Genomic DNA, 23832 nt, shown 5'->3' with positions numbered 1-23832 from the left:
GAACAAATTAGTTTGCCTGTGCCTCAAGATTTATCTTCCTAAAAGATGCCAATGAAAACACCTTCACAGAAACCACCAGGGTAACTAAACAGAAAAGCATTCTTCCTTAGAATACTTAAAGGTAGCTATCTTTTGTAAGGCCTAAGAGGATAACTTTGTGATATTTAAAGGACTTAAATTTTAGAATGCAGGATAAATTACTTTTAAAAAACTAAGCATTTTATACAAGAAAAGCTTTGTTTTCAGTTTTTTTCCAACTGCCAAATAGATAGGATGTGCTTTAGAAGTAAAGTTTTCACTGAGGTGTTAGGAGTTGTAGCTCCTCCTGTCACTCTTTCCATTTCCAAACTCTAACCTTAAAAGCATCATGTCAGTGATTCACTTACTCAAAAACAGGAATGTGACGGTGACTTTTACATTTTCCAAGAAATGGGCATAGATAAATGTTGTTATCCAGAAATATGTTTAAATTAATTTCTCTTAACTGGCCACTTAAAATAATCCAAATTTTTATTTTAAGTTTAACCACAGTTCATTATATTACCAGGTTTTATTTGGGGGTGGGGGTAGTTGGTTTTTTAAGTTCACAATTTTGTTAAGACAGAATGTAGTAAAATGTTTAAGTGGCTTCATTTCAGTCTCGTGTTTAAACATTTAAGTCCTGTTAAATAAGTGCCATGTTAAGTTACTTTCCCTTTGTTATTAAAAACAAGTAAGCAAAAAAGAAAGAAAGAAAAAGAAAAATTAAACACCTTCCATCTTATTTTGCTCTCACAGATAAATTTAGTTTATGAGAAAGGATTAGGTGGTGCTGGAATGGAGTCTGGCACAGTAACCACTATTATTCCTAGAGTCAGCTCCCCTTATTGAATAATTTATTGGATCTGTCTTAACTTTGAGAATTTTTCATGGCTCTGCTTTTAGACTCTCTCAAATACAACCTCACTTTAAGCTGGAGTTAGGCTTCCTGCAGGCTAGATCATCTGTGGGAGTGTTTGTTTGGATTTGCTTTAAATCATCCTCAGTTGTGTTGGTACCAGGTTTTTTTCTAATTAGAGAAAACGGACTCATGACTTTTCCTTTTTCTGATTTTGTAGCACTTACAACAGAACTAGGAATACCTGGACAGTTTCCAATTACAACAAGCTGACTGATTAATTTACTGTCTCATTAATAATTAGCAAAAGAGCAGGAAACTGCTTGTCCACATACCGTATGCTCTGTCCTATGCACTTGGAAACAGCTCAGCATCTGCTGCCAAACTACCCTGGTGATCTTGCCCGCCCTGTTTCAGCTGCTGTGTCATCAAGCTCTTTGGAATTTCTCCTCAGGGCAGTTGGAAGCAGAGTTCCATTTCTGGCACCCTTAACTTTATTCATCAAGCAACAGCCACCTACATATTCTGCTCTCTTGTGGACCCCCTCCCAACCCACTGATTGAATAGGGTGTCACTATGTAGCCCAAATGTTATATAAGGAACTTTTATTTTCCTTCTTCATTTTTTGTCTGGGAGGCTTACTGCCTCTATCAGCTAACCTAGGCCTAGTCCTGAAAGCTTTTAACCTTCATACACTCTAACCTAGGCCTAGAATGTTTCAACGGCTGAGACTTCCTGCTGAATTACCTCTCCATTTCTTTTTCTTATTGAGCTCTGGGCTAGCTGGTTCAACTCAGCTGTTCTGGCTCAAACTCCTCCTCCCAACTGACTTATTCAATCTGGCTTCTCTCTCTCTCAGCCCTGGAATTCTTCTGTTTGACCTCAAACTAACTCCAGCAATCTGCTCCAATCTCCTGCCTCCTTTTCATTTTCTGGCTCATTCAGTCTTCACCTGAATTCTCTCTCTTTGCAACCTATCTTTCTATTACTGTCCCAGTAAAACTGCCTCCTCTCCTCTCTGTATTTCACCTTTTCCTCTCTCTTCTCATGATAGTTGGGCATATGTTACTCTGTCACATCTTCCTCTGATTCATCACTGTTTTCTGCCATTCAATTAGGCATCACTTTCAACATGAATGCTTCCTTCTACAAACTATCTTTATCTTCATTGTTTGGGATTAAAGGCATGTACCACCATGCCTGAATCTGAGCTTCTCTTTACCTGAAACTTGCTCTATACCAGGCTGGCCTTGAACTCATATCTTCTTGTCTTTGTCTCCTGGATTAAAGACATATTTGTATACCAGCCAAATCACAAAGACCTAGAAGGTCTTTGGATGTGATCTCTTTCCAGAACAGCCATGTTCTGAATTCAATTTCCTTCACAGGCTTTTATGTAATAATACTCAAGTGTTGGGACTACAGTTATGTATCACCATATCCAGCTACCCCATTAAAAAAAATCCTTCCTGTGCTGGTTTGAATAACAATGGCCTCCATAGTCTTATATATCTGAATGCTTGGCCAACAGGGAGTGGCAGCATTTGAGAGGGATGAAGAGGTGTGGCCTTGGTGGGGTAGCTGTGGCCTTGTTGGAAGTGTACCAGTCCCACTGTCTCTCTCTTCCTATGGCCTGTGGATCCAGATGAAGACTGTCAGCTACCTCTCCAGCAACATGGCTTCCGGCATTCCACCACACTCTCCACCATAATGACAATGAACTAAACCTTTGAAACTGTAAGCAAGCCCCAATCAAATACTTTCTTTTATATAAGAGTTGTCATTGCCATAGTGTCTCTTCACAGACAGTAGAACACTAAGATACTTCCAATACTCTTTCCCAATTTGTTCCCCCCTCTGCCTAAAATATTACTGTATCTCCTTTATAAAATGTCTTCTTTTTATGACATTTTTAGCTCTCCTTCCTATCTCCTTTCATCTTTTTCAATATGTAGTATATATAGCATGTAATCCAGCTAGGCATGGTGGCAAACCTGTCATCCCAGCATTCACAAGGCTTAGGCAGGAGGAGTATGAGTTTGAGGCTAGCCTGGTCTACAAATGAAGCACTGACTCAATACCAATCAACCTAAACCAAAACAAGAGAATGTACAGCATAATCACTGGTCCCTGCTCCTTGAACTTATCCCTGGAATCTGGCTAATGCTATGACTACTGCGGAGAAACTGATCTAAGGTTTCCATAGTCCTACATATTCTGCTCTCTTGTGGACCCCCAAATCACAAATCACAGTTTCTTACTCCCCACATTGCTGCACCATTTTACTTGATCCTTTCTAATCAATTCTTTGCTGAGTAAGTCTTTCCCATTTCCCTTTGTTCCTATTCATTAACATGTCCATATTTAAGTCTTTTTGAATACTCCTCTTTGCATCTTGGACATTTTATGGACTCCTGTAATTACAACCCTAGCTCGCTTCAATGCTTATAACATCCACATTTCCTCTCTGGTCTTAGTCTCAAATTGTCCTCATGCTTATGACTTTCCTTCTTGATCCACACATTTTGTTTCCAGATTTCTAACACCAAGTAAGAAGGTTTTTCAATTGCAATTCAAAATCAACACACCAAAGCCTGCACCCAGGCAGGCCTGCTAGTGCATGCCAGCAGTGAGAGGCAGTCAGATCTCTGTGAGTCTGAGGTAGGCAGGGCTATACAGCGAAAACCTATCTCAAAAACAAACACAAGCAAGCAAACAACAAAAAACCTCCTACACAATAATTGCAGTTCTCCTTTCTTGACGTATTTGTCAATGAAAACTGTATCTTTGGTGTCAAGGTCACCTCTGGGAGTTCACCTTTTTTTTTGTGGGGGGAGGTTGATGGGGAGACAGGATGTCAGTCATGTAACCCAGGCTGGCCTTGAACTTTCTCTGTGGTTTGGCTTCTAGTTTGTGATCCTACCACTGCTCCCGCTTCCTAGCTGCTAAGGGATTACAAGCATGTGCTGCTTTGCCCTCCTGTCAATGATTATTTTAGGATAGATGATTTATTTCTATGGTTGAAAAGCTAAAACCAAGCCAGCATTTGGGAGATGAAAAGAGGAGGATCAAGACCGGGAGTTCAACTTCATTCTCAACTACATAGTTAAGTTAGAGGCCAGCCTGGGCTATACAATAATAACACAACATTTAAAAAAAAAAAAAAAAGTTGAAGGTATAGGAAATGGCAAACATTGAGGCCTAATTTCCAGTCTGGTTTACTCTCTATTATATTTTTTCTTTTCTTTCTTGTATATTGTCTCTTCTCCTCTTAACACAGAAAGAACTGAATTCTAATGGTACACTTCACTGTGATTCCTTTTTCCCTAAAGATGCATTCAGATATTTCCCTGACAGTATGTAGAGGTCCTTCATACTCGTTAGTAAATCATACTGCTTTTGTGTACATCATAAATCATACTCATTCTTGTTCTTTATTGACAAATTCTTTGTTTCTAATATTTCAGTACCATAACCAATTTTCAAAGAATAACCTTACCTGTATGTTCTAAATGAGTATTTAAGAAAGATTCATGGGAGTGGGATTTGGTTTTAAAAATTATTTTTTCTTCAGAGAATCCTGAATTCTTACTTTTTTTTACCCATTCATTCTCGGTTTAGCCTTAGTATTAGATCCAGATAACTCAGAAAGCTTGCGAGGTTAGTTTTGCTAAAGGGCTGCTTTGATGTTTTCATCATCCAGCTGGAAAATCTCCAGCAGCCATCCTCGCCTACTATAGCAGCACAACGTTCTTGGCCCCTGTTTAAAAGTCATGCTGTTATCTGCCCAGCACAGTCCCCTTCCCAAGTTCATCTTCTTGGTCCAAATCATGGCTAGATACGGCACTTCCCTGCTGTCTAACAGGTGCTCCACATCACTGGCCGAAGCCTTCACCTCTGCCCTAGTCTTTCATTAGAACATTACCTCAACATGCTTTCTCCTACCAACCACACCCTATCAATTCCCACAGTCTTGCTCAAATGCACACACAAACACACATACCATCTACCATGTACTGCCTCCATGAGGAATGACTCCATTCAACCTTTCCAAGGGCTTTTATTTAAAGTAATTACAGAATATTGACCTTAAACGCCTGCTCTCATAGGTCTCTGGGTAGCTTACTTCAAGGTAAGATGTTCTAAGTTCTTTGAAGGTGTCTATACATTATATTCTCAGTGTGCTCTTCCTGGTATTTCTTTCTACAGATTGCTCTCAAAATACTTACTAAAAGATTGTTTATTGAGAGAAATCAGCCTTTGGGTTTGACATCTGTATTCCAACGAAGGAAAGGACACAGAGGAAAACAAAAAAGCAGTTCTTATCTTTATAAAACTTGCACATGTGCAGCCAGGCCTGAACACATGCATGGATGTTCTCTCCTTCCCCACTATAGGCTGATTCAAATATTCTGTCCATCTGTTCATTTTAAAAGCAGTTACAGGATCAAGAGCAACAAAAGTAAGTAAATCTCAGAGGGTCCTTTATTCCCTCAAAGGTCTATGATGTTGAAAGCCTTGTTCCAGTCAATGGGACAAACACTAGAAGAGTCCTAAGGGGAAGACCAGGGGAAGACCAGGTAGAGACTACAACTGAAATGTGAGGCATGAGGCTACTCTCAGTCAAAGGTGGTGATCAGTGTATTCTAGAAAAAGTCTAGGTCCAGTGTCAGGGACTCAGAGTTAAAGTCAGGTACTTCCTTCTAACTAGGTATTTTTCCCACCTAGAAAAAAACCAATAAAACACAGAAGTCTCTCATCTTAACTTCTTATCCCAACTCAAGTAGCAGAAAGAACTGTGAATTTCAGAGAAAAGGCTGTTGACACCATCTTTTGTGGGATCACCTCCTCACCTATTTGGACTCAGCTCTGAATTGAATTGGAAAGGTAAACCTGCCAGTCAGTTTGTGCTTGACAATGCAAAGGAACATGGAACAAGTTTCTCATATTGCCTGACCATGGTTATCTTCTACTCACACCATAAGAAATAGCCTCTAACCTTATGTTAAGATCAGACAGACCTTCCTTTTCACTTCATACTGTCCATCTCCTCAAGTCTGAATTCTAGCCAAGCCTGTTAAGTAGTGACTATAAATCAGGCTTTCCCAAAGCCCAGACAGAGTTCTTAATCTTAATGGGGACCCAACTTTCATCTCCATTAGGTCTCCAACTTTGACCTCATTTGACCTCTAACTACCAACTGCCACTGCTGAGACCAGACCACACTTCTTTTGGAAACCCCGTGTCCTCCTGTAACTTCCATGACACAGCCCTTTGTTTTTTTTTTCTGCCTCCCCCTCCTTGCTGTCTTTCCCAAAACTCCTGCTTTCAGCTCTTATGGCCTCTGCCTTCTTTCATCCTCTTTTTACATTTTTTTTTTCTGATCAAATTGTCCAACCCTATGGCTTCTACTTGTTACTCTGTACTGATTGCCCCAAACTCATGTTTTCCTAGCTGTGGATCTACTTTTCAGTTTCCAACTATTCTAGCTGGCTTTCTGTTGCTAGGCAAACATCATAACCAGAAGCACCATGGGAAGGAAAGTTTTGTTTGACTTCAGTAAGGACTCTCACCATTTGGATCTGAGGAGAGTCTAGAATGTTTTGAATAAGGGGTTTCATATAGAATATCCACTTCTCAGCTCCTGCCCACTCTTGTTGCAGAAATGCCTCAATCTGTTGAAGATATTTATTGAGCCCTTACTGAGAAGTCCTGCACCCAGAGCTTTTACTCAGGTTCCAGTCTTAGCAAATGGAGTCAAGCCTGTACTCCTGTACCAGAACAAGGTACCTGTCCGAGGTTTCTCTGGGTAGTTGTGGCTGTACTAGAACTCACACTGTAGACCACATGGAGTAGACTATGGAGTAGACCTCAGAGATCTGCCTAGCTCTGCCTCTTGCGTGTTGGGATTAAAGGAATATGCCACCACAACCCAGAAGTCTTCAAGGGATTTGTGAGGACTAAAAAACATATACTACCTTGGCACATAGTGGGCATTCAGTAACTACTGTCATCACCATCATTTTTTATTACTAAGCTACACTGTCTCCTTTGCCCTGTGGATTCCTCCTTTCTCTTGATGAGGCGTGGCATGGAATTAAATAGGGGGCCCTTCCACTCATCCCAACCCCCAAGAGGCTCACTTTGGCCTCACAGGCTGGAGAAAGCAAGTACCTCTCAGTGTCAGGTAACCATAAGCCAGGTTGGCTAAAGCCCGTGCACATTTCCAGTGTTCGTTTCCAAAAATAATCTGAGAAAGGATGAAGCACCGAATCAGCTCCTTGTTTGCTTTGGTATTCTGCAAAGAGGGGAAAGTCATTTAAGGGATGGAAGACAGGATTGGGCCCACTAGAGAGCAGGATGGCATTGGCATGGTATCTCTGTTGTCATTATCTCCATCACACTGCTTCTGGTTGGCTCCACCTTATACATATATCCTAAAACCAAGCTGTTCTGATTTCTACTTTGAGTCCTTTGTCTCTCAGCCGCCTCCATCTTTTATGTGACTCAACAGTACACCTTCCTAGCTGCTGCCACTCTTGTCTCCCACACTCTGTCTTCTAATAGCCAGAGACCTTGCTTTAACACTTTGTCATGGAAGACTTTCTTTACAGATAGAGTGAATCATACAACTTTATCAGTTTCCTGTTTCCTGTCATTGTCAGTCTTACTCAAGCCTATAACATCTTCATACCCTCACTTTCTATTACACTGAAGAAAATCTGTATTATTTCATCCATTAATATCTCACAGGTAGCTCTAAAAGATGTGAGATTGGAAACAACCACAAGCCAGGCACAGTGGTGCACACCTGAAACTCCAGTACTCAGGGAGGCAGAGGTAGGTGGATCTCTGTGAGTTCAAGGGCAGCCAGTGTTACACAGAAACCTTGTCTCAAAAAAACCAAAATAAGAAAAGAAAAAGAAGGAGAATACAAAATCATTATCACCAAATATTAGCAGCAATTTCTTAATAACAATCATGTCATATGCCTAATATTTTGATATTTTTCAAAATTGTTATTGTTGTTTGGTGTTTTCAGATAGAATCTTACTATATAGCTCAGGCTGGCCTTAAAGTTATGATCCTCCTGCCGCTGCCAAGTACTGAGTGCTACCATGCCCAGGTCATCTTTAAAAAATATTTAAGCACAATTGCTTTGTAAGTATGGTATTATTTTCTTTCATAAGATAATATTTGCTTGCCTTGTTTCCTGATGCTAGCACACCTACATAGTTCAATTCATAAAAGAATATAAGTGACAATTTCCTAATTCTCCATCATTGCTCCCTAATATGTTGGAATAGTTCTCTAAAATGAAATTCCTCAGGACTGGTTAAATGGCTAAGTAGATAAAAGCACTTGATGCCTAAAAATGCAAGCTTCGTGATCTAAAGTTAAAACCCTGGATCACATGTAACAGTGGAAAGAGAGAACAGATTCTACACACTTGTCCTCTGATCTCTATATGTGTACCATGTTGCATGCACACGTGCACACACACACATGTAGTCATCAATAATAATAAATTAAAAAAATAAACTTCCCCATCTACTTTTTTGGCCACCCCATAGTATAGTTTGTAATGGAAAGGCAGGATACAAGATCATTCTTTTCCATTTGCCACCAATTTTCATAATAAAAGTTCGTTCATGAGCATCCTCAAATGGTGAGCAGGTACTTTATTACAATTATTATAAGCTTAAATGCTTTTAAACATTTTATGTGGCAACATAATCCTTTAAAAGTAGAATTAGCTTAATGACTGTCCTATACAAATACATTATCCTTTTTATTTTGAAATTAAATCCAAAGTGTTTACCGGGGCCTCCACAGCTCTGCTCAGTATGGACCTACAGTAATCACTTCTTTATTCTTCTACCCCTCTCCTTTCTCATCTTTATTCTGTTGCTGCAGCACACTGCCCAGCTGATCCTCAATAGGGCAAAATAGCTTCCACTGTGGGCTCCCCAACCTGAGATGCTTGTTTGAGTACTGCCGTCTCTCATTTCACTTTCAATTCATTCCTCTCAGAGGCTATTATTGTTGGTTACCTTTCTAAAATAACCATTCACTACGCCTTACCTGTTTTAACTCATGGTACTCCCATCTGAAATTGCTGTTGGTTTGTTTGTGATCTGCCACCCCAAATAGACTATAACTTCCTTAAGAAGCTTATTCCTGTTGGGTGTAATGATTCATGCCTTTAATCTCAGCACTTGCAAGGCAGAGGTAGACAGATCTCTATGAATTAGGGGCAGTTTGGTCTACATAGCAGGTCCAGGACAGCCAGAGCTATATGGCAAGACACTGTCTCAAACAAGAGAGGAGAGAGAGGGAGGGAGGGAGGGAGGGAGGGAGAGAGAGAGGGAGAGAGAGAGAGAGAGCTTACCCCTCTTATTCACTGTTACAGGACTATGCACAGAGGAGGTATATTCTCAGCATCCAGCAACTGGATCACCTCTTGTAATATGGATAAAGACAGAGTAAAGGAAAGAGCCCAGCAGAGAACTCTAGAAATGATGGAATACATGTGTTGGCGACTTTACATAGTTATCCAGGGCTACAGTGGCCAACAAATTCAGATACCAATTTCCAGATGAAAGGAAATAGCACTTCATGGGATCAAAAGCTAGAGCTCTAGCCCTATACATTGCTTTGAGGGCAGTCACCCAGATCCCAGCTTCCTTTCCTAAAATTAGAAGCCTATAACATCTACCTTAAAGAGTTATAGTAAAGAAATCATGAGTTCATGTTCACGTGATTTATAATTTTTAGAGTATCTAATTATATTCAACTTAAAATATAGTAACCCTTCATATGGGCCCACAGACTACCTCCCTCCTGATGCCTACACTTCCTACCTTACCCAGGTCCTTCATCTTCTTTGAAGGATGCCAAGGACATTTCTCAATACTTTAGGAATATACAGTCAGCATTTTGGAGATTTAATTATGGGCTAACCATAGTAAACATTAAGTTCTAATTTGAGCATTAAAAAATATATATATATATATACCAGAAATCCTAGAAGCTCTGAGTTGGACTGGCTGGCCCTTATCAGTGTGCATCACCCCTACACTCCTTGTCCTCGGGAAGGAAACACAACTAGTGTGGGCTTCAGAGGCCACCCCTCCACTGTTACTTACAGTAGTATCCTGTCCTGCAGGGCTGTGACTATTAGACTGAGTGACATTTAACTGCCAAGATATAAATATTTCCATTATCTAAACTGGCCAAAGAGTTTCAAACCTTAAAAACTACTTGCTATGCTGGCTGGTCTTTATTGCCAACTTGACGCAAACTAGTCTATTGTGGATATAACCATGTTTTTGTTTCGGTCCCAGGTGTGGGATGTGGGACTGATTCAGATGGTCCACAGCAGCAGATTATTTGCCTCATTCCGGCTCTGGGAGCAGCTCTTTGCCAGCTGCAGATAGTTTAAATCTAAGGACTCTGGAGAAAGAATAAATGCCAGAGCCCAGAGAGTGTGAAGGAAAATGCTGCTCCTGCTTCCCCCTTGCTGTTGTGAAACAAGCAGTTAGAGATCTCCTGAAATGAGAATTGGACTGGTTGCATGGAGCCTAATGACCCTAACTAGCAGGAGGCAGCTAAGAAAACTGTGCCACCTCTGCCACTAACCCTTTCTCTCTCTTACCTGGTGTTGGGGGGTGCTGGAAGTGATTGGACTGGAGTAGGGAGAAAAAGATATAACAAATGTAAATAAAAGCTTTTTTTGTTGTTGTTTTAAGTATGCCTACAAGGATCACCTGGGAAGAGCAGCTCTTAACTGAGGACTGCTCTGATCAGGCTGGCCTCAAGTTCATGTCTGTGAAGCATTTTCTTGATTGCTAATTGATGTACGAAGGCCCATACCCACCATTGGCAGAAAGCTAGTTGGGCATGAGAGAGAGCAAACTTGAAAGCATCTTTTCTCCATGGTTTCTGCCTGTACTTCCCTCTGTGACAGGCTGTTATCTGCCAGTGTATGATAAAGAAACCCTTTCCCCTCCAGGTTGCTTTTGGTCATGGTGCTTACCACAGCAACAGAAACAAAGAAGTATACTGGCTCTGGAGAAGATGGTACTTTCTTGCTTACAGATGTGGTATTTCCAGAGTGCACGCTGAGGGAGATCCAAGCCGTGGCAGTTGTCCACTGCAAGTTCTCTGGACAGTTTGCAGAGGTAGGCTTAGATACTAATTCGCAGTGTCAACGTTGCTTGCCTCTAAGGGCCTTCTCAGCCTCCCCTGAGCCCTCTCTCTGCTTTCCTCACATGTACTTTAGAATCATTTCCCCCTGACCACGAATGGCCAGATGTCAGTGTGTGAACTTACGGTGTTGGAAGTCAGTGTATGAACCTCTCGATAAATCACAGTGTAAGAGCAGGCTGGTGGCTGGGTCCTGATAAGGGAAGTCAATGTGTTGCTATCTCAAGATCCTAGGTTTTGAACAGTTTTGTTTATACACTTGTTTAGAGATTTGAATTCCCAAGGCCTTGCCTGAGCCTTGGAAATGCAGGTACCTTCTCCTGGACTCTTACCTCTGCTACTTTCTGTTCTTGACTTTTGGTTTGTGGTTGATATTACTGTGGCCATAGTTCCTACCTGCAGCAAGTGTCTGCTTGACTACTAGCATTCTTGGCCTCTTACTACATTATCCTGACCCTTTCCTTTCCCAGTAAGTAAGGCTAACGAAACAGTAACTAGATATGACAAACACTCAATGGTACATGCTTGGTTAAAAGTTAAATGCATGAGCCCTCCCATGAGGAGCAGACAATGAAGTGGACAGAGAACTGGAGGTATCCTGGCTCCCCGACTATGCTCTGCTATATGTTCTCCTGGTTACAACAATGCACAACAGTCTCCCTCAAGTGCATCATTATACAGTAAAGGTAGGCTATCTCACATCATGTGCGCATTTGTAAATGGCAATCTAAAACTATTAGTAACTATTTTGTTTACCATTTTTTCCTTAATGAGGTGGTTAATTTTCCTCTGGGACTGAGCTAATTTCTGCTTTGGAAAAGACATACAGTCAAGTGTCCCGTCTTTCTGAACGAACATACAGTCAGTAGCTGTCTCTTCTTCCTGCACGGTCATGTCTTCTTCAGTCTCTCCATAGTTGTTTACAGTAGTAAACAACTTGTCTGTCTGTTGTGCTGGGATCCTGGTTTGCTGTGACCTGTGGGCATTAGAGGGGCATGAATTGGGATTCACAGAAAGACACAAGAGAAGGCTAAAATACCTGCAGCTGGGGAATATAAACTTGCTTTCTAAGTTAAAGATACACAGTAAACTCACTACTTTCAGGACCTGGCACCTAAGCCCACAATGAGGTAGCTCAAAGTAAATATCTGGAAAACTTGCCACCTTGTATTAGAACCATCGCTCCTCTGCTTATAAACCATGTACTCTTAAATAAGCCATTATTTAAATGGCTTCTCTATAAACACAGGATAAAATGAATGCCTGCTTTTGCTGCCATTAGATGTATTAAAGGAGGTAATACTGATAAGTCACGGTTACAGTGAGCAGCATTTGTAATTGCATCTTTAAGGTTCAATATTATTATTGCTATTGGTTCCACAACTTCATTTCTTCATCTAAAAAAAAGAGTGTTGAGTTAGACACTTTGAAGATCCTAAGTTAAAGATCTATCTCAGAAACGTCAATGTGTAAATTGTAATTAACTAAAGAGAAAGCTTTTTGAGAGAGGGAGAACAACATGCTAGGTCTAGTGCAGACTGAGGAGTGAGTGGCTCTTTTGTTGTGTTAGCAACGGAAACGAATGTGGTAAGGAAGAACCAAGTCGAGCATTCTCCAAAAACACACCCTATACACCTTAACAACAATATAAATAATCTCTGACTACAAGGCTGATGGCAGTGTGAAGGGGTGACTGGAAGTGTGAACATAGAGAAAAGAGATGTCATGTCCTAACATCGCCAGAAAAATGAATCAAAACAATCTCGAATAAACAGAATAATGCCACCTTAAGAGCAATGGTAATTAGTTAGGAATGTCTCCCATATAAATTTCATAATCACAATGCTTTCTAAGAGTCCATGCATTGCAAACTTTTAAAAATAAAGCTTTTCGGTGTATAACTTCTTTAGTTCTTTATATATTCTGGATATCAGCCCTCTGTCAGATACAGGGTTGGTGAAGATCTTATCCCAGTCTGTAGTTTGTCATTTTGTTTTGATGACAGTGTCCTTTGCTTTACAGAAGCTTTTCATTTTCATAAGGTCCCATTTATTGATTGTTGATCTTAGAGCCTATGCTGCTGGTTTTCTGTTTAGGACATTGTCTCCTGAGCCAATGAGGTCAAGGCTCTTCCCTACTTTTTCTTCTAGAAGATTTAGTATGTCTGGTTTTATTTTGAGGTCTTTGATTCACTTGGACTCTAACTTTGTGCAGGGTGATAAATATGGATCTATTTGCATTTTTCTACATGTAGACATCCAGTTACACCAGCACTATTTGTTGAAAATGCTATCTTTTTTTCCATTGTATGATTTTGGCTTCTTTGTAAAAAATCAAGTATCCATAGGTGTGTGGGTTTATTTCTGTGACTTCTGTTTGACTCCATTGATCCACCAGTCTGTTTCTATGCCAGTACCATGCCATTTTTATTACTGTTGTTCTATAGTATAGCTTGAGATCTGGGATGGAGTTACCTCCAGACGATCTTTTATTATACAGTATTGTTTTAGCTATTCTGGATTTTTTGTTTTTCCATATGCAATTGAGAATTGTTCTTTCAATGTCTGTAAAATAATTATGTTGTTATTTTGATGGGAATTGCATTGAATATGTAGATTGCTTGTGGTAGGATAGCCATTTTCACTGTCAATTCTATCAATCCATGAGCAGGGATTTCCATCTTCTGATATCTTCTTCAATTCCTTTATTCAGAGACTTGAAGTTTTTTTTTTTTTTTTTTTTTTTTTCATTTCCTTGGTTAGAGTTACACTGAGGTATTTTATGTTATTTGTTGCTATTGTGAAGGCTGTTGTTTTCCTAATTTCCTTCTCAGCCTATTTGTCTTTTGTATACAGGAGGGTTTCAGATTTTTTTTCAGTTAAATTTGCATCCAGCCACTTTGCTGAAGATGTTGATCAGCTGAAGGAGTTCCTTGGTAGAATTTTTGGGGTCACTCAAGTATACTATCATATCATCTGTGAATACTGATACTTTGACTTCTTCCTTTCCAAATTGTATTCTTTTGATCTCCTTTAGTTGCTTTTTAACAAACCAAGTAGTCCAATTTTAAAAATGGGGTACAGAGCTAAACAGAGAATTCGAAATAGAGGAATATAGAATGGCAGAGAAACACTTAAAGAAATGCTCAACATCCTTAGTCATTCGGGAAATGCAAATCAAAAAGACCGAGATTTCACTTCACACCCATCAGAATGGCTAAGATCAAAAACTCAAGTGAAAACATATGCTGCAATGGAGTATTACTCTGCAAAGAAAAATAGGGAAATCATGAAATTTGCAGGTAAATGGCGGGACCTGGAAAGGATCATCCTGAGTGAGCTGTCCCAGAAGCAGAAAGAAACACATGGTATATACTCACTCATATAGACATATAACATAGGATAAGCCTATTAAAATCTGTACATCTAAAGAAACTAATTAAGAGAGAGGACCCTGACTAAAATCCTCAATCCCCATCCCAAAAGGCAAAGAGGAAGGATATCAGAAGAAGAAGAAAACAGGAAACAACCTAGAAACCTGCCACAGAGGGTCTCTGAAAGGCTCTGCCCTGCAGACTATCAAAGCAGACGCTGAGACTTATGGCCACCTGTTGGGCAGAGTGCATGGAATCTTATGTAAGAAGTGGGAAATAGTAAGTTCTGGAGAGGACAGAAACCCCACAAGGAGAGCAACAGAACCAGAAAATTTGAACACAGGGGTCTTCCCAGAGACTGATACTCCAACCAAGTACCATGCATGGAGATAACCTAGAACCCCTGCACAGATGTAGCCCATGGCAGTTTAGTGTCCAAGTGTGTTACATAGTAATGAGAAGAGGGACTGCCTCTGACATAAACTGATTGACCTGCTCTTGATCACCTCCCCCTGAGGGGGGAGCAGCCTTACCAGGCCACAGAAGGTGACAATGCAGCCACTCCTGATGTAATCTGATAGACTAAGATCAGAAGGAAGGAGAGGAGGACTTCCTTTATCAGTGGACTTGGGGAGGGGCATGCGTGAAGAAGGGGGAGGGAAGGTGGGACTGGCAGGGGAGGAGGGAGGGGCTTATGGGGGATACAAAGTGAATAAAGTGTAATTAATATTGCTGGAGAGAATGTGGAGAAAGGGAAACCCTCCTCCATTGCTGGTGGGAATGTAATCTTGTACAACCACTTTGGAAATCAATCTGCTGCTTTCTCAGACAATTAAGAATAGTGCTACCTCAAGATCCAGCTATATCATTCCTAGGAATATACCCAAAAGATGCCCCACCATTCATTAAGGACATTTGCTTGACTATGTTCTCAGCAGCTTTATTCATATTAGCCAGAATCTGAAAACAACCTAGATGCTCTTCAAAAGAGGAATGGACACAGAAATTGTGGTACATTTACACAATGGAATACTACTCAGCAATTAAAAACAATGAAATTATGAAATTTGCAGGCAAATGGTGGGAACTAGAAAAGATGATCCTGAGTGAGGTAACCCAGAAGCAGAAAGACACATATGATATATACTCACTTATAAGTGGATATTAGCCATATAATATAGGACAAACACACTAAGATCTATAGTCCTAAAGAAGCTAAACAAGGAGAACCCTAGGGAAGATTTTTAATCCTCATTCAAAAGGGCAAACAGGATAGACAACAAAGGTAGGAGAAGACAAGAAACAGGACAGGAGCCTTCCACAGAGGACCTCTGAAAGACTACCCACCAGGTATCAAAGGAGATACTGAGACTCATAGCCAAACTTAGGGGAGAATGCCTGATTCCTCATAGAAGAAGAGGGAGAAAGACTTGGAGGGGACAGGAACTTCACAAGAACAACAGAGCCAAAATACCTGGGCCCACGGAGTCCTGCAGAGACTGATACCCCAACCAAGGACCATGCATGGAGAGGAGCTAGACCCCTTGTTAAAAGGAAGCCCATAGGCTGCTCAGTTTCCACATGGGTTCCATAGTAAAGGGTACAGGGGCTGTCTCTGACATGAACTCAGCGGCTGGCTCTTTGATCACCTCCCCCTGGGGTTTGTAGTCTTGCCAGGCCATAGAGGAAGATGATGCAGCCAGCCTTGATGAGACCTGATAAGCTAGGGTCAGATAGAAAGGGAGGAGATCCTCCCCTATCAGGGGACTAGGGAAAAGGGCATAGGGGTAGAAGAGGGAGGAAAGGCAGGATTGGGAGAAGACAAGGGAGGGGGCTACAGCTAGGATACAAAGTGAATAAATTGTAATAAATAAAATTAAATTAAAAGATAAAGCTTTTCTTTCTTAAGCAGTTATAGTAAGTGGCTCATGCCTCAAATGCCAGGAAGCTCATGGAGAGGAATTATGAGTTCAAGGCCCATATGGGCTTCAAAGCAATATTATCTCAAACTATCCTTTTGCACTGATTACTTGGGTTATACATATTTACTCTTCTTTTGAGGGAAGAATTGAGGAAGGTATGACAGGATAAATATCAAGTGTTATCTTTTACTCTACGTTTGAAAAAATTACATGTAATCCACTCAGTGTCTTCTTCCAAATAACATACCCAGAGACAAGCAGGCATGCCAAGTCATGTGGATAGAGGAGCATCTCGTCAGGCCAGGGAGAAACAGCCTTTCCACAGATGAATGTGCTTTAGTAAACCAGAAGAAAGGCTGGCGGTATGATGTAACTGGAAGGCAAGTGATAAACTGGGCTCTTATCTGTCTGCTGAATGCTAGACCTTCCTTCAAGATGCATCCTAGACATTTGCTAGGAGATCTCTTTCAGAAGCAGGGATCAGAACATTCCACTCCAACTTGTCTTCTGTGTGTATAATATGTTCTTTATGATGATTCGTCAGTGGTATGTTTCCTGTGACTTTTCAAAAACTATTTAATGTTAGTTATTATTCTCCATATTTCCTCCTCTACCGTGCCCTATCTTCTCTCTCCCCATGCTCCATTTAACCATTCCTGTTCCATTGGTCCCCTTAATACCACTGTGTTCTCTCTCCCCTTTCTTGAAAGGTCATATCCATGGCCCCTTACTAATTTCCGGACCTCTTTGGGTATTACAAATGAAACATACGTAATTGAAGATCCAAAGCTAACATCCACAAATAAAGAAATACATGACATTTGTATATTCTGAGTCTGGGTTACCTGACTTAGAATGATTGTTTCCTCTTCCATCCATTTACATGAAAAATTAATAATTTTATTTATTTATTTATTATTTATTTATTTGTGGAGTTTGTTTGGTTCTCTTTTTTAAAATTTTTTTATTAATTACACTTTATTCATTTTGTATCCCCCCTTAAGCCCCTCCCTCCTCCCCTCCCTATCCCACCCTCCCTCCCCTTTCTGCATGCATGCCACTCCCCAAGTCCACTGATAGGGGAGGTTCTCCTCTTCTTTCTGATCTTAGTCTATCAGTTCTCATCAAAAGTGGCTGCAATTGTCCTCTACTGTGGCCTGGTAAGGCTGCTCCCCCCTCAGGGGGAAGTGATCAACGAGCAAGCCAATCAGATTATGTCAGAGGCAGTCCCTCTTCCCATTACTACGTAACCCACTTGGACACTGAACTGCCATGGGCTACACCTGTGCAGGGGTTCCAGGTCATCTCCACGAATAGTCCTTGGTTGGAGTATGATTTTCTGGGAAGTTCCCTGTGTTCAAATTATCTTGTTCTGTTGCTCTCCTTGTGGAGTTCCTGTCCCCTCCAGCTCTTACTATTTCCCACTTCTTACATAAAATTCCATTCACTCTGCCCATCAGTTGGCCATCAGGCTCAGCATCTGCTTTGACAGTCTATACTGCAGAAGCTTTCAGAGGCCCTCTGTGGCAGGTTTCAAGGTTGTTTCCTGTTTTCTTCTGGCTTTCAGAGGCCCTCTGTAGCAGGTTCTGAGGTTGTTTCCTATTTTCTTTTTCTTCTGATGTCCATCCTCTTTGCCTTTCAGGATGGGGATTGAACATTTTAGTTAGGGTCCTCTCTTTTGCTTAGTTTGTTTAGATGTACAGATTTTAGTGGGTTTATTCTATATTGTATGTTTATATGAGTGAGTATATACCATGCGTGTCTTTTTGCTTCTGGGACAACTCACTCAGGATGATCCTTTCCAGGTCCCACCATTTACCTGCAAATTTCATGATTTCCTTATTTTTCATTGCTGAGTAATACTCCATTGTATAGATGTACCACAGTTTCTGCATCCATTCTTCAGTTGAGGGGCATCTGGGTTGTTTCCAGCTTCTGGCTATTACAAATAAAGCTGCTACAAACATGGTTGAGCAAATGTTCTTATTGTGTACTTGCGCCTCTTTTGGGTATATGCCTAGGAGTGGTATGGCTGGATCTTGAGGAAGTGCTATTCCTAGTTGTCTGAGAAGGCGCCAGATTGATTTCCAGAGTGGTTTTGTTTTTTTGAACAACTGAATAATATTCCGTTGTGTAAATATGCATTTTCATTATCCATTCATTTGCCAATTGACATTAAAGATGTCTTCCATTCCCTGGCTATTGTGACTAGAGCAGCAATGAACATGGATGAACAGCTATCTCTGAATTATGATATACAGTCCTATGGTTTATATGTCCAAGAGAAGTACAGCTGCTGAATTTAAATGGCGTTACCCTATAATGGGATAACAATGCTTTTACTAGATATATCAGGCTAACAAAAAATCCAGGGTCATGAATGGGCTACTTCTTATTTAGTTGTTGGCAAGTGAAGTCCTGTAGACCCCCAAACATTATGGGCTATTAAGAATGGCGCCCCATAGGCTCATATATTTGAAGGTTAGTCCCTAGTTGGTGGAACTGTTTGGGAAGGATTAGGTATGGTCTTGTTGGAGAAAATGTATCACTGGGGATAGGCTTTGAGGTTTCAAAATCCCATATCATTCCCAGTTAATTCTTTCTGCATCATGGTTGTATCTTAAGACATATACTCTCAGTTGCTAATCCAGCACCATGCATGCCATGCTCCCTGACATGATAGTCATGGTCTCATTCTCTGAAACTGTAAACTCCCAATAATTCTTTCTTCTTAAGGTCCCTTTATCATGGTGTCTCATCGGACTAATAGAAAAGTAACTAGTATATGTTACACCTCTCCTCCCAAAACTCAGGGATCACTTCAGAAGAGAGAGTGGAAAGACTGAGAACCGGAGGTAGCAGAGGACTTTAAGGAAAGTGTTTTCTGGACACAAAAGGATAGTTGCATTTATGAACAGATAGCCATTGTGATAGTAAGTATAAGACCCTCACAAGCTTAAGCCAAACAAAAATCCTAGCATAGAGAGAGGAGATGAACATGAAGTCTCAACTCTAGCTGAGTTGCTATTAGCAAGCCATGGATTCTGGGAAAGAGTCAGTTTTTTATCTTACAATATAACAATGAGGTAAGGAACTCTTGCCTAGCAATAGAAATAAGGCTTCCATATAATTGAAGCCAAGAGGTTAAAAGATATGAAATTTGAAGATACTAAAATTACAGCCTCAATAATGTTTTTAATATAAACAGTTGGTACTTATTAGCAATCAATGTTTCTTGCATAAAAATTTTACATGTATTTTTTCACACAAAAGGGTAATTTAATATTTTCAACCAACCTATATAAGAGGCAAAACCAAAAGAAGGGGGAGAGGACAGGAGCTCTACAAGGAGAACAAAAGAACCAAAATATCTGGGCACAGGGGTCTTTTCTGAGATTGATACTCCAACCAAGGACCATTCATGGATATAATCTAGAACTGCTGCTCAGATATAGCCCATGGCAGCTCATTGTCCAAGTAGGTTCCCTAGTAATGGGAACAGGGACTGTCTCTAACATGAACTCAGTGGCTGGCTCTTTGACCACCTTCCCCTGAGCAGGGTGCATCCTTGCCATGCCACAGAGGAAGACAATACAGCCAGTCCTGATGAGACCTGATAAACTAGGGACAGATGGAAGGGGAGGAGGACCTTCCCTATCAGTGGACTTTGGAGAGCGCTGTGGGAGGAGATGAGGAAAGGAGGATGTGATTAGGAGAGAATGAGGGAGGGGGCTACAGCTGGAATACAAAGTGAATAAACTGTAATTAATATAAAAAATAAAAATTTAATTAAATAAAAATGAAAGAAATAGTACAAAAAAAAAGTCAGTTTTTTTTTTAATGGTGTCACTCCAGTGGACAGCTCTAAACCCAAGAGTATATGGTCAGTACAGACTGGACTTGATAGTGTTTTATTGTTTGTTTACAGAGACAAAGTTGGGTGAATAAGGAAGTGGGTTAAGAATTATGAAAATACATTGTGTGAAATTCACTAAGAACAAAAAAGACAGTGCAAAGGGGGTGCAAAATTTTCTCTAAATTTCTACTTAAATGCAATTCACATTGTAGTCTGATTCAATTCCTCCCTCTCCATGCAACCCTCCACATTGCTTTTTCCCCCCTAAGAGTCTTGGCCTTCTAGAAGAAAATCCCACTGAAGCCAGGTCTGAATCACATTTATTTCTCAAATCCTCATACCTATCTAGCACATAGTAAATTTCAACAATTTGTTACATAGTGAACAAGGCAGGATATGAACAAGTACATGTGTCTTTAGAATGTTTAAAAATACCAAGGAGAAGGGACACCTGTGACAAGCAATTATACACTCAGAACTGCCAATGGGAAGAACATTTTTCACTCATTAGAAAATTTTGGTGAGCTGCTTATTCTGTAGATGTGGTGCAGAAGTTAAATCCATTAATTCATGAAAGAGATTACTCATTATGTATAGTAAAAATTGTGAGCTCTAATATTTTAATTAAGCCTTGGATGAGATTACATTGAGACCAAGGCAGCAGTCTTCAACAATAATCTTAAAGTATGACAATCAATGAGGCTTTCACAGGTAATTTGAGAACAAAAATCCTTGAGTTAACATTGAACATCCAGCTAAAGCAAGATAAGAAACATGACAGTTGAGACACAGGATGTGAGATACCATATGGCAATTATAATTCATGGCAATTGAGATATCTCCAAGTCAGAAGAAGGAACAGGCAAGTTGAGTGAAGCCTTCATAGACTTGTGAATCATTTCATCTTTTGACATCATAAACATGAATCCTGATTGGTAATATATTTAAAGAATCAGAATATTTCTAAGAAACTATATTACTAACTCTACATTTTTAGAAGATTTATTTTTTCATGGGTGTTTTACCTGTGTGGTATGTCTGTGTACCTTGTGCATGCACAGGGAAGCCAGAAGAGGGTTAGGATCTCCTGGAATTGAAATTATAAGCAACTATCATCTCCCACATGGTGCTAGGAGTTGAATTCCAGTTCTTTGGAAGCACAGCATGCTGTGCTACCTCCCCAGCTCTGAAGTACTACAGTTTTTAAGCTCCATGTTTACAGTTCTATAACATTTAACCTTAAGATATTTTATGATGTATTATATTAGCTCTCTCCAATAAAGTAACCACTAACCACAGGGGGCTTTTATGAGCCTGAAATATGGCTAGACAGAAATAAGATGTTCTCGAAAACATGAAGACAGGCTGAATTTGTATATCTATGGAAAAAATAGTATAAAATATTTAGCAGTTAGTATAAAATATCTAGCAGTTGTATGTAATATCCTAAATATACTGAAATAAAATAGCATTAAAATTAAATATAAGTATTTTTGTCTACTTTTAAATTATGGCTATCAGAAAAAATTAAATGATATAGATGGCTGATATATACAGCCATTGTTTATGCTGTATTTCTACACAATGGTCCTGGTACAAAGAAATGGTTTTCATCTAAGGCTGATCGTGGCCCTGGGAGTATTTAGCAATGTCTAAAGATATTTTTGTCATAGACCGAGCAGTGCTACTGGCATCTAGTGGGTAAAGGCAAGGTATGCTTCTAAACCTCCCAAGCAAAGAGTTATCTAACTCCAAATGTCAAAAGACTACTGTATTCAATACATCTAACTAGCTGTGCAAACTTTGGGCAAACTGCCCATCCTCTCTTTGATTCATAATTAACTATCTACATAATACAGCACTGATGCTTCAGACAGCAGCCCCCTCGAAGAGTTGTGAGGGGACAGGCACACAGACTCTGCTCGCTGGAGATTACTTATCAGGATGTAAATGGGTTTGTTAGGACTGGAGAGATGTCTCAGTTGTTAAGAGCACTTACCTCTCTTCCAGAAGATACAGGTTCAGTTCCCAGAACTCCTGTCAGGTAGTTTACAACTCTGTAACTCCAGTACCAGGGCACCCAGTACCCTATTCTGGCTTCCACAGGTGTCCACCCCTCTTTCGTGCATATACCCCCCCAAAAAAACCCACATAATTTAAAACAGTAAAAATAATTTTAAAATGCTTTTCTTTGTTCACTGCCTCTTTATTTCATGAAATCGTACTCACTGATTTTGTTATGTTTTTCTCACTGGCTCTACTAGAGTTGTTAAAAATGTTGCTTTACTTCTACATTTTCAGGAAAATACATGAATCAGGAAAAACAATTTTTGTCCAACTTTCAGAAGTTGTAGACACAAACGGATGTTATTCCGTATTATTAACATACAGCACACTTGTGCACCTTTGTCTTCTATGGAAAGGGCAGGCAAACTTTTCCCCCAGGCTTTGTTTGAAGTGGCAAGTCCCACGCTTTCTGGCCAGCGATCATCATGTCAAGGTACTGTCAGTACTTACAGGTGGAAGCAGAAGTCCCAGTCGGTGTCATTGTTAACGGTTGGAATGCGGATGGGCGTGGCTTTCATATTCCTACCAAGAATCACAGGTGAGATCAGCTTTGGGGGAAGAGCTTAGATGTTCGTTCTGTTTTTCCCTCCACTGGATGCTACTGACGTTAAATTAAATGGATAATGTAAGTCCACAAATAGACTATGCAGACCCATGTTTAGAGACTCCTAGGAAGAAACTGAAGGTGTCTATCAGAGTTAAATTTTTTTCTTAATTTTTGCTGTATACTATATCTCCAAAGTTCTTTTAAAACTATTTCTTAAGTAACATATTTTTTACATTTACTGAATCATCCAAACTATGGTGATCTATTCACCCCAAATACTATTCGGCAGCGCTAAGGGAAAGCGGAATCAAAAGCAATCAGTTTTCAGTATGGCATAAAGTATGGCATATTCTCCCCTTTGCAGGAGCATGTCAGTACGTAATAGAAAGTTCTGGATAAGAGGCTGAAACTCAAGAGCCTACTTAGGATGCTGCTAATGTTAGCTGTTGAAAAAGTGAACCGCATTGGAGGTTTGATTTGTGAAATGCATTTCTTAAATGCACACTTGAATGAATATTAACACCATCCAAGTCGCTCCCTGAAGAATACTTAGGTAGCTTTCCCTACTCAGACTCCAGAACACCCAACTCTGCAAAACTGGGATGAGCAGAATGACTAACTTCCTTTTCTAAGTTCTACTTTAACGTTCTGAGTCCTCAAAGTCCTACAGGCAGTTCCCATGCAGTTGCACAGGGTCCTGGATTAGGACATTACACTTGGCTGCCCTCTAGGTCAAATCTCTCGCTGATTCCCTTGTGGTTTTTCTATTGTTGCTTCCTAAATATCGATACCCTGTGAACCTGGCCCCATCTTCTGGCACCCTGCACCGGAAGTTGGTGAGCGCTTCTGGCTCCCCGACCCGGAAACGCCTTTTCGTTCTCTCACCAGGCTAGGCAGTTCAGACCTCCTCTGCCTCCGGTCAGTGTCCCGCATGGGCCCTGTTGTGCCTCACGGAAGCTAGGCTTCTGATTTGGCGACAAT

At 40.3% G+C, this 23832-nt stretch overlaps 1 protein-coding gene across 1 annotated transcript in view; it reads right to left on the bottom strand.

Annotated features, from left to right (window-relative positions):
- The window catches only part of Ttc23l (tetratricopeptide repeat domain 23 like), a 66434-nt gene extending 42602 nt beyond the window's left edge, over positions 1-23832 (bottom strand). The window contains exons 1-4 of the mRNA XM_055601026.1: positions 23737-23832; positions 22755-22826; positions 11843-12062; positions 7052-7175 (exon numbers count right to left, since the gene is read on the bottom strand). Coding sequence (XP_055457001.1) covers positions 7052-7175; positions 11843-12062; positions 22755-22822 — 412 coding nt within the window. The 5' untranslated portion in view covers positions 22823-22826; positions 23737-23832. The remainder of the gene's footprint in view (positions 1-7051; positions 7176-11842; positions 12063-22754; positions 22827-23736) is intronic.

This window comes from Psammomys obesus, unplaced genomic scaffold, assembly GCF_907164565.1.
Source record: "Psammomys obesus unplaced genomic scaffold, mPsaObe1.curated_primary_1811, whole genome shotgun sequence".
Taxonomy (NCBI): Eukaryota; Metazoa; Chordata; class Mammalia; order Rodentia; family Muridae; genus Psammomys; species Psammomys obesus.
This window is presented reverse-complemented; position numbering and strand designations above follow the sequence as displayed.